Source organism: Solanum dulcamara, chromosome 8, assembly GCF_947179165.1.
Source record: "Solanum dulcamara chromosome 8, daSolDulc1.2, whole genome shotgun sequence".
Lineage (NCBI taxonomy): Eukaryota > Viridiplantae > Streptophyta > Magnoliopsida > Solanales > Solanaceae > Solanum > Solanum dulcamara.
In genome coordinates this window covers 75,190,822-75,207,818 of record NC_077244.1, presented here as the reverse complement: position 1 = coordinate 75,207,818, position 16,997 = coordinate 75,190,822, and the positions used below count along the sequence as shown (strand labels likewise).

General features: G+C 32.9%; 1 protein-coding gene and 1 non-coding gene across 2 annotated transcripts; both read left to right on the top strand.

The window, feature by feature from the left end:
• Window positions 1–10,583: 10,583 nt before the first annotated feature.
• LOC129899854 (UDP-D-apiose/UDP-D-xylose synthase 2-like) lies at window positions 10,584–14,793 on the top strand. Its single transcript, XM_055974861.1, has 9 exons — window positions 10,584–11,100; window positions 11,642–11,734; window positions 11,924–12,031; window positions 13,308–13,422; window positions 13,504–13,637; window positions 13,731–13,832; window positions 13,913–14,005; window positions 14,138–14,273; window positions 14,362–14,793. Exons 1-9 carry the CDS (start codon window positions 10,834–10,836, stop codon window positions 14,472–14,474), a joined length of 1,161 nt encoding a protein of 386 aa, XP_055830836.1. The 5' UTR covers window positions 10,584–10,833; the 3' UTR covers window positions 14,475–14,793.
• Window positions 14,794–15,797: 1,004 nt separating this feature from the next.
• TRNAR-UCU (transfer RNA arginine (anticodon UCU)) lies at window positions 15,798–15,870 on the top strand. Its single transcript has one exon. It is a non-coding gene; the product is annotated as a tRNA-Arg (tRNA).
• Window positions 15,871–16,997: the final 1,127 nt, after the last annotated feature.

The following is a 16,997-nucleotide window of genomic DNA, read 5'->3' as shown; positions in this document are numbered from 1 at the left end:
TGATAAATTGATTAACATTAATTTTTAATTTAATAAAGATAGATTATCTATTTTTAAAATAAAAACGTTAGTAAAATCGAATAAACAATCTACATTTATCTAAAAAACTATATTGCAAGTTGAAGTTTTAATATGGAGTTAATATCTTAAAAGGTCACTCAACTTTGAAAATTTATCTGGTAAAGTTATTGAACTTAATTTTGTATCAATAGAATCACTCAATTAGGCCTTTGTATCAATAAAATCACTCAAAATAAATTATAAAAAAAAAATTGACATGACAAAATATTTTTAAAAAAATATTATGTAAATATGAACCCACAAATAAATAAAATTTTAAAAAATTGACATGGTAAAATTTTCTTTTTTATATATTATGTAATATGAACCCACAAATAAATAAAATTTGTAAAATAATTTATTTAATTAAATTTGTTAGTACAAAACTACAAATATAATACATAAAATCAAGAAAATAAAAAAATAATTAAAAGAATTCGAGAGATATTTTTGTGTAAACATATTTAATCCCTTGGTATTAAATCCTAGGTATTACTAATACCACCAAATGGAAGGTATTACCGAGGTTAAAAATGACGGGTAATCAAAATCAAACCAAACAAGAGAAAACTAAGGTGAAGAAAGATTTGTCAACAGTAACAAAACAGTGAGAAAAAAGAAATTATTTACTACCTTTTTCCTTCAATAACAACAAAGCAAAGGGAAGAAAGGTTACTTTCTGCCTTCTATCTTTCACCAGCCAAAAGTAGAGCAGTTCAACAATAATAGAAAAGAAAATACCTAAATAATATAAAGTGTATTATTTATATTGGACAAGTAAATTTGAACATCTATTTTTAGTATAGGAGTCAAGTGATATAAAACAGGGGGTGTTAATTAATACCAATATTACCAATTTTAGCTTGAATTTATTTAAGTGAAGCAGTAAATAGTTTAAAGCAATGGATAATTGATGTATTGATCAAAGCAAAAGACAAAACATTTAAACTTCTGTTGGCTTAGATTTATTCAAATTAATCAAGAACAAGACCTTAAATTTTACAAAAAGTAAGTCAACATGATACATGCTTGAATCAACTATATATCAAATTGTGCAACAGATCATCTACATTCACATGTCTACATTAGGCACTATTAATACTTAAAATTAACAGGATTAATAACGCAACAATGGTAAATTAGCTCGTCGAACACATTCTTTTAGGCAAAACTCAATTAGAATATTTACTAATTTAACGTTGAAAAACTTCCAGACTTAATAGCTACATGAAAAGTATTCCCCAACTCAAAAATAACATTAGTCATATAATTATGAATACATGAAGCAACGAGAAAAGTGGAAAAAAATAGTAAAGCTCCTTTGCCAAAATGAGAGAAGCTGGTGATGACACTAATAATTGTAAAAGAAAGTGTGAAGCACTCTGGCCCATATTCAAGATTGCACACCACATACGCAGAAATGTATATGACATTACTACGGAGGGAGTGAAATATATAAAGAGTTGTAAGTGTTCTGTTTGGAATAAAGTTACACAAATCACAACCTGATTATAAAGTGAAAAATGGTAATTGAAAGCAACTTTTGTTAGAACTTATAAAATCTATCTGTTCCAATTTCCCACCCACCTCCTACTCATTTGAATTCAGAGTGGAAAAAGAGGTTAAGAAGTTGAACATTTGTTATAGCTACAGTTTTCTCTCTTTATTTCTCTGGGAGAGTTAATATCTTAAAAGGTCATTTTAAAATGAGAATTTTTCTAGTAAAATTATAAAACTTTGTTCAATAAAATCAGCCGTCTTAAGGCTTTTATCTTGAAAAATCACTCAACTACATGAATAAAACAAATTAATATGGCAAAATATTTTATATGACATGTAAATATGAACCCCACAAATACACAAAATTTTAAAAAATCATTATGCTTCTTCTCTTTCTTATGGCATACTCCATGAGTTCATTAGAGTTCTGTGGGCACTGGACAATAGGGAAGACCCCATATTTGTCATGACATATAGAAGAGTTAGTGACAAGCAAGTTGGTGTTATCACTTTGTTTGTAAGTGATAAGCTAGTTATGACTCTACAAGTCCAAATAGAACCCAATTCTTAAGAAATAACTAATACTAAAATTCAACAGGAAAGAATTTCACCTACTATATAAAAACCTCTTGAATGTTAAGTGGAGTGTCCACATATAAGTGGAATGTCCACCACATATTATATTAAAGTGGGGCCCACTAAAAGTGGGCAGCCCACTAATCATTTACTAACACTAATCTTCTATATATACATTGCCATGAATTGGCAATAGATGATCGTGAAGAACAAAAATATAGATACTCTGCTTTGCTTCTTCTTCTGTTCTCCTATTTACTCTCTCTTTCATTATTAAATTGTTAATTTAATCTCATTTTACAACACGTTATCAGCACGAGGCTCCGGCTATTTGTTTTTGAAGATAACAAAAAGTGGTAAGAATTTTATTTAATTTTCTTTTCATATAATGACAAATATTTCAAAAATTGAATTTGTTGCTTTGGATATCTCTGGAAAATATTACTCCTCATGGGCACTAGATGCCGAAATTCATCTTGAATCGATGGGTCTGGCAGACACCATCAAAGATGATAACACGGCATCTAGTCAAGACCGTGCAAAAGCTATGATTTTCCTCCGCCACCATCTTGACGAGGGTCTTAAATTACAATATCTTACATTAAAAGATCCCTTGAAATTGTGGAAAAATTTAAAAGAAAGGTATGACCACCTGAAGTTGGTCATGTTTCCACAAGCACGTTATGACTGGTTAAATTTGAGACTGATGGACTTTAAAAATAGAACTGAATATAATTCTGCTTTATTTAGAATTATAGCTCAGTTAACTTTATGCGGAGATGAAATCACGGAACAAGATAAACTTGAAAAAACATACTCCACATTTCCACCCGCGAATATGCTCCTGCAACAGCAATATCGCGAAAAAGGCTTTAAAAAATATTCTGAATTACTTTCTCACCTTCTTATTGCTGAAAGACATAATGAACTATTAATGAAAAATCATGATAGTCGGCCAGTTGGTTCTTTGCCACTCCCTAAAGTGAATCAGGCAAATTCTAACCAACGAGAAAGAGGCCATGGCCCCAGTCGTGGTCGTGGTCGTGGTCGTAGTCAAAGAAGAAATTTGAATCATGATGCTCGACTGGCACCGAGAAATAACCAGCAATATAAAAGGCATGGTAAAAAGCCAGAAGCTTTACCGAAGAATAATTCAGAAACAATATGTCATAGATGTGGAGGTGTGGGGCACTGGTCGCGGATTTGCCGGTCATCAAAACGCTTGGTTCAGCTATATCAGGCATCGTTAAAGAGGGCGGAAAATAATCCAGAGACAAATTTTATCTATGAGGACAATATTGAGCCATGCATCTGGATGTAGCTGATTTCTTTAATTTTCCAGAAGTAAATATGAATGTTGATAAGCCCGATAATATTTAAACAATTCTCTTTGTTGTTGTATGTATTAAATATTATGTTTGTATTTTTCTAGATCCATGTAATAAAATAAAATTTTGTATAATAAATTATGTATTAATTATAATATTTACTTTCTTTCTTTGTGAAGAAAATATGGAAATGCCTCAAATCTTGTTTGGATCAATGATCAATCAAGAAGATATTTGTGTAATTGATAGTGGAACAACTCATGCTATTTTTAAAGACGAGAAATATTTTTCCAACTTGCTTAGAAGAAAAGCTAATGTTACTACGATATCTGGCAATTCCAAAATGATTGAAGGCTCCGGAAGAGCTACTATAATTCTGCCTAAAGGGATAAAAATTGTTATAGAAGATGCATTATTTTCTTCTAAATCTCCAAGAAACTTATTAAATTTTAAAGATATCCGCAGAAATGGATATCATGTTGAGACATTAAATGAAATGAATATTGAATATCTTGGTATAACCAAGAGTGTCTCAGGACAGAAATATATTTTGGAAAAATTATCAACTCTGTCATCTGGCCTATATTATGCAAAAATTAGTGCAATTAAAGCAAATATGATCGTAAACCAGAAGTTTACTGATCCAAATATATTTGTACTATGGCATGATCGAATAGGTCATCCTGGATCAATAATGATGAGATGAATTCTTGAAAATTCAACTGGACATCCGTTAAAGAACCAGAAGATTCTTACAAATGATGAATTTTCATGTGCTGCTTGTTATCAAGGCAAATTAATTGCCAGACCATCGACCCTGAAGGTTGGCATCGAATCTCCTGCCTTTTTAGAGCGTATACATGGAGATATATGTGGACCTATTCATCCACCTAGTGGATTGTTTAGATATTTTATGGTCCTAATAGATGCATCATCTAGATGGTCTCATGTGTGCTTATTATCATCTCGCAACCTAGCGTTTGCAAAGTTGTTAGCACAAATAATAAGATTAAGGGCGCAATTCTCAGATTATCCAATTAAGGCCATTCGCCTTGATAATGCTGGAGAATTTACATCCCAAGCATTTAATGATTATTGCTTATCAATTGGGATAAAAATTGAGCATCCTGTTGCTCATGTTCATACTCAAAATGGCCTTGCAGAGTCATTTATAAAGCGCCTACAATTAATAGCAAGACCTCTACTAATGAAAACAAAATTGCCTATTACTGTTTGGGGTCATGCTATCTTACATACAGCAGCACTTGTACGTCTCAGACCGACACATTATAATAAATACTCTCCGTCACAATTAGTATTTGGTCATGAACCAAATATAGCCCATTTAAGAATTTTTGGTTGTGCGGTATACGTGCCTGTAGCACCACCACAACATACAAAAATGGGCCCTCAACGAAGGTTGGGCATATATGTTGGGTTTGACTCACCCTCCATAATTCGATACCTTGAACCGTTGACTGGAGATTTATTCACTGCGCGATTTGCAGATTGTCGATTTGATGAAACAATTTTCCCGCCATTAGAGGGAGAGAAAAAAGAACCTGAAAAAGAAAAAGAAAAAGAAATTGCATGGAAAGTTTCATCACTATCACATTTTGATCCACGCACCCGCACATGTGAGCAGGAGGTCCAGAAGATCATCCACTTACAAAAAATAGCAAATCAAATGCCAGATGCATTTACTGATTTGAAACGGATAACTAAGTCACATATCCCTGCAGTGAATGTACCTATCCGAATTGATGTCCCAAAAGGACCATCTACAAGTATCATAGCTTCTGAATCCCAAACACGCCAGAAGCGTGGTAGACCGTTGGGTTCAAAGGATAAAAATCCTAGAAAAAGAAGCGTAAGAAATAATAAAGATGATACTACACACGAACTTCCTGAAGAAGGTCAAGGTTTGAGTAATCCTGATATTCCTGAAGAAATCAGTGAACCCGAGACTCGAGTGAATGAAGAACTTTCAATAAGTTCTACCGGTGATGAGATAAATTTAGATCGATCAAAAATTACGGTGGATAATATTTTTGCATATAATGTTGCAATTAACCTCATGCAAGATAGTGAAAGTCTTGAACCTAAATCCATCGAAGATTGTCGACGTAGATGTGATTGGCCAGAATGGCAAAAGGCAATTCAATCAGAATTAGACTCACTTGCTAAACGTGAGGTTTTTGGACCTGTAGTCCAAATCCCTGAAGGTGTAAAACCAGTTGGTTATAAATGGGTTTTTGTTAGAAAACGAAATGAGAGAAATGAAATTGTAAGATATAAGGCACGCCTCGTTGCACAAGGATTCTCTCAAAGACCCGGAGTCAACTATGAAGAAACATATTCACCGGTTATGGATGGAATAACATTTCGATATCTCATCAGTTTAGCTGTACATAAAAATCTTGAAATATACCTAATGGATGTGGTTACAGCTTACCTTTATGGTTCACTTGATAATGAAATTTACATGAAAATCCCAGAAGGATTAAAATTGCCTGAAGTATGTAAAAAGTCTCGGGAAGTATACTCAATAAAACTCCAAAGATCATTATATGGTCTGAAACAATCAGGGCGCATGTGGTATAATCGCCTAAGTGAGTACTTAATAAATGAAGGTTATATTAATGATGTTATTTGTCCATGTGTTTTTATTAAGAAAACGGAATCAGAGTTTGTTATACTCGCTGTTTATGTTGATGACATAAATCTCATTGGAACCCCTGAAGAGGTCCAAAAGGCAATTGAATATCTAAAGAAAGAATTTGAAATGAAAGACCTTGGAAAGACAAAACTTTGTCCAGGTCTGCAAATTGAACATGTAGCAGACGGAGTTTTTATCCATCAATCTGCCTACACTGAGAAAATCTTAAAAAGATTTTACATGGACAAAGCACATCCATTAAGTACTCCAATGGTTGTTCGATCACTTAAAGTGAAAAAAGATCAGTTTCGACCTCCAGAAGAGGATGAAGAAATTCTTGGTCCTGAAGTACCATATCTTAGTGCTATTGGCGCACTTATGTACCTTGCTAACGCAACTAGGCCTGATATAACATTTTCTGTCAATTTGCTAGCAAGGTATAGTTCATCCCCAACGCGAAGGCATTGGAACGGTATCAAACATATTTTGCGATACCTGAAGAGTACTATTGATATGGGTTTGTTTTATACTAACAAAGGTTGCGCAGACCTTATTGGTTATGCAGATGCAGGTTATTTATCAGACCCACATAAAGCTCGATCTCAGACAGGTTATCTGTTTACACACGGAGGGACTGCTATATCATGGCGATCTACAAAACAGTCCATTGTTGCTACTTCTTCAAATCATGCTGAAATAATAACAATTCATGAAGCAAGTAGAGAATGTGTGTGGTTGAGATCGATGATACAGTTTATCAAAGAAAGATGTGCTCTAGAAAATAATGTTAAAATACCCACAATTATATTCGAAGACAATGTCGCGTGTATAGCTCAATTGAAAGGTGGCTTCATAAAAGGAGACAGAACGAAACACATTTCACCAAAATTATTCTTCACACATGGTCTTCAGAAGAATGGTGAAATTGATGTACAACAAGTTCGTTCAAGTGATAATCTTGCAGATTTATTCACAAAGGCATTACCAACATCAACTTTTGAGAAGCTAAGGCATAAGGTTGGAATGCGCCGTCTCCAAAATATCAAATGAAGCTTTCATCAGGGGGAGTAAATACGCGCTGCACTCTTTTTTCCTTCACCAAGATTTTGTCCCATTGGGTTTTCCTGGTAAGGTTTTAATGAGGCAGCAATCAAGACGTATTATCAGATATGTAGACACAACATCAGAATAACTTAGTATATTATTTCTTGTAAAGTGTTTTTATGTAAACACATTACACGTGGACATCCAAGGGGGAGTGTTAAGTGGAGTGTCCACATATAAGTGGAATGTCCACCACATATTATATTAAAGTGGGGCCCACTAAAAGTGGGCAGCCCACTAATCATTTACTAACACTAATCTTCTATATATACATTGCCATGAATTGGCAATAGATGATCGTGAAGAACAAAAATATAGATACTCTGCTTTGCTTCTTCTTCTGTTCTCCTATTTACTCTCTCTTTCATTATTAAATTGTTAATTTAGTCTCATTTTACAACATTGAATAGTTTATAATTGAAATATTACTTTTTTGTTCTAAACCAAGTACCAAAATTGAAAATCTAGATTAGTAAACAATGACCACTACTTTCACCCTTCTTTTTTTTTTAAAAAAAATAATATGCACATCAAGAACAATAATGCAATGCAAAAATAGTCTCTTGAATAGTTTTATGTTATTCAAAAAATTGTCTTTTGCTGTCACTGTTCGAAATTTTCAAAAAAAATATCTCTACTTTTACAAGGTAGGGGTAAGATTGTGTAAATGCTAACCTCTCTAAACCTCACTTGTGAAAATACAATGCCTATATTTTTATTGTAGTCAAAGCCCCATTTATGAAGAACAGAAACTAAACTAAACTAGCATAGAATTTCAAGCCCTAATTACTATTTTGAGCCAATTATAACACTCTAGTTATAATAATACAAGAATTGATTTGAATAAGATAACTATTCGTGGAAATAATATACTAAGAGTATTGATGAGAGAAGAAAGGAACAATGTATTTCTGAAAACTCATGTGAAGGAAGAGAAGTCGAAAGGACATGAAAATACATCAATTCCGAGCAGCGGCAGCGGAACAACAACCTACAATTATCTTTTGAAAAAATTAAACCTTTTAATATTGATAAACGAATTATAGGGATTTTGATTTTGAATTTGATTTATTTTAGGTAATAGTCATGAAAAAGAATTCTCATCAATGAAGATTTGCATATTTTTGTATCCAAATTGTAGCAAATTCAAGCCCTAACTTCTGCTTGAGAAAAGCCACAAAAACGTTCCATTTTAAACTTAATAAGTTCCGAAGTGTTCGATGAATTTGGAAACGGTTTAGGAGTTGGAACAATAGAGGGAAAGCTTTGGGGCCAAAAAGTATAGCGGAAAATTTGACTGCCGCGGTTACAATAGAATTATTTTTAGCAATAATGAAAATATGTTATTGCAAATTTCTTTAATATTTTAAATTTATTGTAATACCCAGAAAAAATGACAACAACATTAAAATATTTTCCAACAAAAAAAAAAGTCATGGCTAAAAATTTACTCTATACCAACAGCTAAATAAAGTTATTGCTATTTATTGATATTTAGCAACAATATCTTTGTTGTTGCTAAAGATTTGTTGCAAATTCTATACTTTCTTATAGTGAAAAAACATTTGTGGTCCAAATCACAGACGACAAGAGTAGTTTTAATCCAAAAAATAAATGAAAGATAATAGTGAGCTATTTCGAATAGTTTAAAAATAGTTGTAACCCTTTTTGGTATTTAAAATTTTATTTAAACATATAAATTACAAATGTTATTTTTTTTATAAGAATCTCACAATTTATTAAAATTCCCCCCCCCCACCCCCCAAAAAATAAAATAAAAAAATAAAAAAAAATTCTTATGCCATTTATCAGACGAGTAAGTCATAGGGAGTAAATAAATATTTTAAAGCCATCACATTAATGAACCACAACTATGTGTATGCCTTTTATAAATAAATATTTACACTTATATTATAATTTTTAACTATACATAATCTTATAAAGATCCACCTATCTAATATTCAACAACATTAGTGACTGGCTAATCTTTAATATAACTCTCTTATATATACAAATAATTTCTTCATGTCGATGCATTTTTATTATTTTTTCATAAAAAAATAAAATTATGAGTATTTCTTATAGGCTATAAATTTATGGATCAAGCTTTTAAAAATTGAATCACAAACTTAATATTTTTCAATAAGAATTTGAAATCAAAATTTTAACCTAAAACGGAAATTTTATTCAAATGTGCAAACACACATATCATATTACATAGCCGAACAGCCCCTTAATCTACCTTTTCATTCTGATCTAGCTAGTAAAATTAAATAGTATTAATATTTTATACCTTATAGTGTTTAAATTAAAAATATATATAACATACTTCAAATATCATTTGAATTTATCATAAATATGATATATTTTATTCTGAAGGGGAGCCTTGGAGTAACTGGTAAAGTTGCTGTCATGTGACCAGGAGGTCACGGGTTCAAGCCTTGGAAACAGCCTCTGGCAGAAATGCAAGGCAAGGCTGCGTACGATAGACCCTTGTGGTCAGACCTTTCCCATCATTTCTTAATTTTGTCTGGATCTCTTTTACCATTAAATTTAAAGATTTTTTATGCCAAGAGTATCTACTTGATTTACATCATGTGATTTTATATGACGAGCGGTAAAATTTGCTTAAGCTTTATCTTTTCAAATTTCACTTACAGAAATACATGTTGTTGTGTTGTAGTCCATGAGAAAACTTTATCAATATCATTATTGTTAATTCATTATCATCTTTTTTTTTTTAATTTTAATTTAGTTATCTTTACTATTCTATTTGTTACATTTTTTTTCTTTAAAATTTTTGTCATATTTTATATTTTTTCAAACCTATTTTAAAAATATTTTTGTTAATCGAGAGTTTATCGAAAACAATATCTCTACTTTATACTTTCTTCATTTCAAAATAATTGAATTGTTCACTATTCAATATAGATGTTGGATTTTTTTTCCAATTTTACCCTTCACTAATTAAATTTTTAAGTTTGAGTTTCAAGAATGAATTAAATGAATATCGAGAGTTAGCATGAAGTTTGAAAAGGGCAAAAATGAAAAAACATGACTAATTTATGTCTTTGATTTTTTTCTTAAGATATATGCATATTCTAACAATTCAATTATTTAGGAATGAAGGAAGTATAATTAGTGATAAAATTTACATATATCTCATCCTCTTCTAATCAATATGCCTTATTTATGAAATTTCCTTCAATATGTTATTGTTATTGTAAAAATAGTTGCTTAGAGAAAATATTTTACTTTTATAAGGGTATATACATAATTGGAAGTTGAAGAGGAAAAAAATCTTACTAGCAAAGTTATAACCAATTGGTGAGAGATGAAGAAAAGCAGAGACAATCCAGTGGCCAGCAATATTTTCCGTGTGCAGTATTTTATTAAAAACGCGTACATAGGCAAGCAGTGAATGCAGCCACACACTCCCTCCTTTTACATTCCTTTAAATACATCCCCTCAAATTCATTTCCCTTTCTTCCCCTTCATTTTTCCCATATACCCACTTTTTTCCCTTCAGAGAAGCAACGATTTTTTTCCCTTTAGTGAAAGCTAACGACGACGACGAAGAAGTAGCAGTTCAAGAGAATTTTGGAAATGGCAGGAAGGGTAGATCTGGACGGAAATCCGATTAAGCCGATTACAATATGTATGATTGGTGCCGGGGGTTTTATTGGCTCGCATCTATGCGAGAAATTGATGTCGGAGACGCCGCACAAGGTGCTCGCCGTCGACGTTAGCAATGACAAGATTAAGCATCTCCTCGAACCAGCTACTCCCGCCTGGGCTGATCGCATTGAGTTTCACCGTATCAACATCAAGAACGATTCTCGTCTTGAAGGCCTTATCAAGATGGCAGATCTGGTAATTTCATTTCGCTCCTTCTTATTGTTCTCTTTTCCCCGCGCATTTTTATTCTCTTCTTGTTTTCTGCATTTTGTTTGCTTCTCATTGTATGAAAAATGGATCTGTGCGTTGTGAATAGGGAATCGTGTTATTTCGAAATTATGTTCATAGTTTTGTTTTGTAACGTTCATAGCAAGCTTAATGCATAACATTCTGAAATAAGTATTGGATATCCATGTTGTGAACTTGAGATCTTATTGGATCTGAGTTTCATCATTGTCGTGTTGCTCAAGACATTTATCACAGATTTCTCAAAATCAAAGAGAATTTCCAGAGGTTTTTTCATTTGGCTGTTTTTGGCCTCTAAAGCTTTTGTGTCCTTGAATGTATTGTTTATTGTTATATCTTTGGATTATTTTATCATTTTATGTGATCTTGCTGTAATCATGGACTACTTTATGCACCGACACATCTTTAGACTCATTTTCCTTGAATTTTTAAATGCTGATCCGGTCAAATCGTTGACTGTTGCTGACTTCTGTCTTTTCTTGTGATGTAGACCATCAATCTGGCTGCGATCTGTACTCCAGCGGATTACAACACTCGTCCACTTGACACTATTTACAGCAACTTCATTGATGCTCTTCCAGTGGTATGCATCTCTCACCTTTAACTTCATGTAGCCTTTCGTTGCTCATATTTTGCTAAACAGGTGGTTGTTACTAGAAATGAATACAGTTGAGATAGATCATTTTGATTCTGGTAGTTAATACTTTGACGGATGAATATTACTTTTCTCTTTAATTTACTGTGTGAAATTTATGTGAATTGATTAATACAGGTGAAGTACTGCTCAGAAAATGGAAAGCGTCTTATTCACTTTTCCACCTGTGAAATTTATGGGAAAACAATAGGAGCCTTTTTACCCAAAGACAGCCCATTGCGGCAGGTGAGACTTCACTACATCTTATTTTTGCCATATTTTATGAACTTAAGGTGAATCTTGCTTTGTTGTTTACTTCATGTATCATGTCATTCAGGGAGTTCGTGTCCTATTCTTATAAATGTTAATTGATGTTCACTAGGTTGTTTGATATTTGTGTAGCATACTTGGATGTTCTGAATTCGGTAGGTATAACAAATCGTGATGTATTTTTGTTTTGAACTCTTAAAAAAGAAATAACAAATCGGGATGTATTAGTGATGTTAATTAAATAAAGTTGTTTTGGAAGTTTGTTGCATTTAGTTATGACTTGGAATGAAGTTCCTTATCTTATTCTTTTCTTTTTAGTCCTATTCAATGTTAAAGGGCAAATAGAACTTTTGTTTTCAGTAGCTAAATTTTTGCTACAACTTGTAATTTTAGCATCTCCTGGATGGAATTGCTAATGAAATCTTACTTATTGGATAAAAAACTTTGTCTGCCTCTGGTTCTTGTTTTATTTTTGGTCCCCCCCCCCCCCTCAATGATTAAGAGCCTGTTTGGATTGACTTATTTTAAGTGTTTTAAGTCAAAATGAATTTTAAGCACTTTTGGAGTGTTTGGGTAAATTAAAAAAGTCCTTATAAACACTTGTCTTTAAGCCGTACAAAAGCCATAAGTTAGAAATCCGAACTTATGGCTTTTGACTTATTAAGTCAAAAGCAATAAGCCCATCCAAATAGTCTCTAAGCCATGTTTGCAAGATGTTCAGAATACATTGATATTTGTGTGAATTTTAAGATATATTTTAGACTGCATGAATTTGTTAAATGAGTAAAGTTTGAGGAGAAACTAGGGAATTACCTTGAAAATGTTCAATTATCGGTAAAGATTGTGAAGCTAATTATCTTTGTCTCGATGACAGCTCGTGTGAAGCTTGATGATTGATTCAGTTTCTGGAAAATTTTGTGGACAAAAATATTGTAGTATTTAGAGAAAAGCCTCAAGGTGTTCTAGTTGTGTTGTCATAGAGTTCTGGTTATAAACATCGGTTTGACAGTTACTGACTTGAGGAAGTTGTGTTTACGTGTGGGGTGATCTTGATAGGTCCTGCCTAGAGCTCTCTTAGGTTAATTTGGGCTTCGTTTCTACCACTACAACTTTACTGGCCCCTGACAATGTTTAAGTTGCTTTAATGGATGAGAATCATTCAGTCTGGTGCATTTTTCACTATATGGTTACTTTTGTTGTAGATTGAGTTTTAATGGAGATGTTTTAACTCTTTCTCCGAATTATCTCTTAGGATCCTTCATACTATGTGCTTAAGGAAGACGCCTCCCCTTGCATTTTTGGACCTATTGAGAAGCAGAGGTGGTCATATGCCTGTGCAAAGCAATTGATTGAGAGGTTGATATATGGTATGTGGAGTTTTACCGGATTGTCTGTTTTTAAAGTTGAATATTCTCTCTCCTATAATTCTTATGCATACTATTTTGCAGCTGAGGGTGCTGAGAATGGCTTAGAATTCACAATTGTAAGGCCCTTCAATTGGATTGGTCCCAGGATGGATTTCATACCGGGCATTGATGGTCCTAGTGAAGGTGTTCCACGAGTGTTAGCTTGCTTTAGTAATGTATGAATGATTTGTTTTCTGATTTATTTGATTGAAACTTACATATGTTCACTTGTATCTCACTTTCTATTATTTCATTTTCTCTCTTTTCAGAACCTCCTAAGACGTGAACCACTGAAATTAGTGGATGGTGGGGAATCACAGAGAACTTTTATATATATCAAGGATGCTATTGAAGCTGTTCTCTTGATGATTGTGAGTTTGACCTCCATCTTCTTTCATGTGAATTTTTTGGATGCATAAAACTATATGCTGATTCAATTACTTTCCATCAGGAAAATCCTGCGAGGGCCAACGGTCATATTTTTAATGTGGGCAATCCTAACAATGAAGTTACTGTGCGACAGCTAGCTGAAATGATGACTCAGGTTAATAGAGTGATTACCTGATTACCTTTGTGTTTCCCCTTAATTCTTCTTGGTGTAGTGGCTTGTTTTAGTTCTGCATTTCAGTGTGGCATCTATCCATCCATTTCCTCAGTTCTTTTTCTTGCATAACAGGTCTATTCAAAGGTTAGTGGAGAATCTTCTATTGAAACGCCCACCATTGATGTAAGTTCCAAAGAATTTTATGGAGAGGGGTATGATGACAGTGACAAGAGAATTCCGGATATGACTATAATCAACAAACAGCTTGGTATGCATGTATTTTCTCATCTATTGAATAATTCATACATTCTACAGGTTTTAAGAATAATCTGACATTTGGATTGTTGTTTGACCAGATTGGAACCCGAAGACATCTCTGTGGGACTTGCTTGAATCAACACTCACCTACCAACACAGGACATATGCTGAGGCTATCAAGCAGGCCATGTCAAAGACAACTGCAAATTGAGGGAAGATGGAGCAGTTTCTCATATACGCTAACTTTTTTTTGCCACTCACATTTTGAAAATCTATAATAGCTGATGGTTAGAAGCATCATGTATCGTATGTTGTAAGTCGTGACAGCAGTCATTAGGGAATTGTGTCATAGGTTGATGTAATGTTACTAGAGAGACTTATCAACAACAGTTAGCAGGCACTAAAATGAAGGAAAGCCTGTAATGTCCTCTTAATATTTTGTTGTTCATTCTTTTCATTCTTCTGTATGAGAAAGCATCTTGTATAATTTTTTAGACCTGCTGTCTCCAGTAGTCATTTGTTCATCTATATCAGATTGTCCTTTTCAAATGATTTGTGTGGAATATTACTAGTAGTTTGTCTGGAAATAAGACAGATAGGAAAGTTTAGGTTGTACCTGGAACATTGACTGATCTTGTAGTTCCCCGGGGGGGTGTCATTTTGTTGGTTTAAAGTGTTTATCGGTGTATGGGCTACTGGGCTTTCCTTCTGATACGTTGCACTGTGATTTATCTGCCTTTTGCTATTCTATTGTAGTATTTGTTTGTAGCAAAAGGTTCTACTTATGGGTAGATTCATGATTCTGTAAACCTGTGGTACAGCGGCTGAAGTGTCACTCTGGTCGAAGACGGAAAGATCTTATACCCTTGGATACTCACATTTACTATGTTCCTTGTACGTTAAGTGGATTAGTCGTCAATCTTGGTCCAATAAATTTCCCTGGATCTGGCGGGCCCTAGGGTGGATGTCCTCTATTGATTCTTTAGGAGAAAACTGGCCTCTGGTGTCTTAATGGAGGTGTTGGGTGGAAGGAAAGACTAGTGAGAATGAACGGAGAATAAGCAACTTCGAGCCATTTCTGAATCTTCAAAATTGGTAGGTTAGAGTCAGAGATATAAGAGAATGATTTATAATGACTATCTGAAATGGCATTGTGAGATAATTGGCCCAAAATATGACTGATGGTCTTAGTCCTTAGGAGCTGAAAATGGGGAAATGTTGCATTCTTTTTCGCTTTTGTATTATGCATTAGGTGGAGTATTAAAGATGTGACTTTTTAGAATGTTTAGGTGTGAGTCTTCAAATGCTTTTTGTTATTCCTTAGATTGTTGATCTCATGTTATGATGCTTAAGATTATTTTGGATTAATCCTCAAAGTTTTTTTTGGACGTGACTATATTTAAATTGGTTACCGGAGTATCTTAAGAAGGATTTTTCTTAAAAACTGTCTGGATCAAAAAGACTTGCAACTTTTATTAGTTGCTTGCTTGATTTTTGTATATTAATAAAAACAACTATTGGTTAGACCAAAAAAGCACCCGTGGCCTAATGGATAAGGCGTCTGACTTCTAATCAGGCGATTGTGGGTTCGAGTCCCACCGGGTGTGTTTTTAATTTTGATATGTTAAATTCATGGAAAAAATATTTACAACTAAATCATATAAAATTTATTTACACTTAAATTCAAGGAAAAAAAATGTGGATGACAACCAAATGAAATGTCCAAAAGAGGGAAGAACTGGCAAAAATAATAATGCTAGCTAGATGTCCTTTATCCTTGAGCAAGCCAGCTAATAAAGAATTGAGAATAGAATAATCATGACACACATCCTTTCTAAATTACCTTTTCTTTTTAAATTTAATTTGGCACCTTTCACCAGAAACATTGTGTTATGAGATCCAACTACCACATGCCCATCTAAATCATTTGAAGGTTCTTTGCAATGTCTCATATATGTTGAGAGAATTGGTGAATTTGTTATTCTCAAACTTCAATTAAAAGATTTTAATAAAATACTATATTCTAATTAATTATTATCATAAAAAAATTATACCTGTAAATAATATTATATTATTGACGTGATGTAGGAATGTAATTTCAAAAAAAACTTCAATCATTTTCTAGAATTGATACCTCTAGTAAGTTTTAATGAATGACATGAAAGAAGTCACTAATTTCTCGCTATGCATAGATTAGTTCCAAAGAGACGTTTGAACACGGTAATGGAGTAATTAAGTTCAACGTAAAATTAATCATAAAATAATATAATATTCAGTTGAATGCATAAAAATAAAATAGTCGTCGCATAACTAATATATCATTTAACTGTCAATATTTTCTCCCGTTGTGATACCTTTAACAAGTTTTAATGATAGTGAATAACTACTTAACGATAAAAATGCTCTTTCAAAGTTAGTAATAATTCCCGAATAACTAGATAAGCAAATTAAGCTCTCCTTACTTTTTGAGAAAGTTTTATCGTACTCAGAAAAGATAATCCTAAAGTAACTATCAAATCGAGAAAATAACATAAATATTTTTTTAATGAAATCTAAGAGGTAAAAATAAGCAATTGACAGGGACCATCTTTTATAAATTCATATTCGTATTCGATAATTTTATCACTCTCATCATCTAATAGTTTATCTACCATCTCTACAAAGCAAATTATGAAAATAAATCATTATCTATGGATCCACATTTTGTTTTCGGGTCAAGAAAGGAACCGAAGAT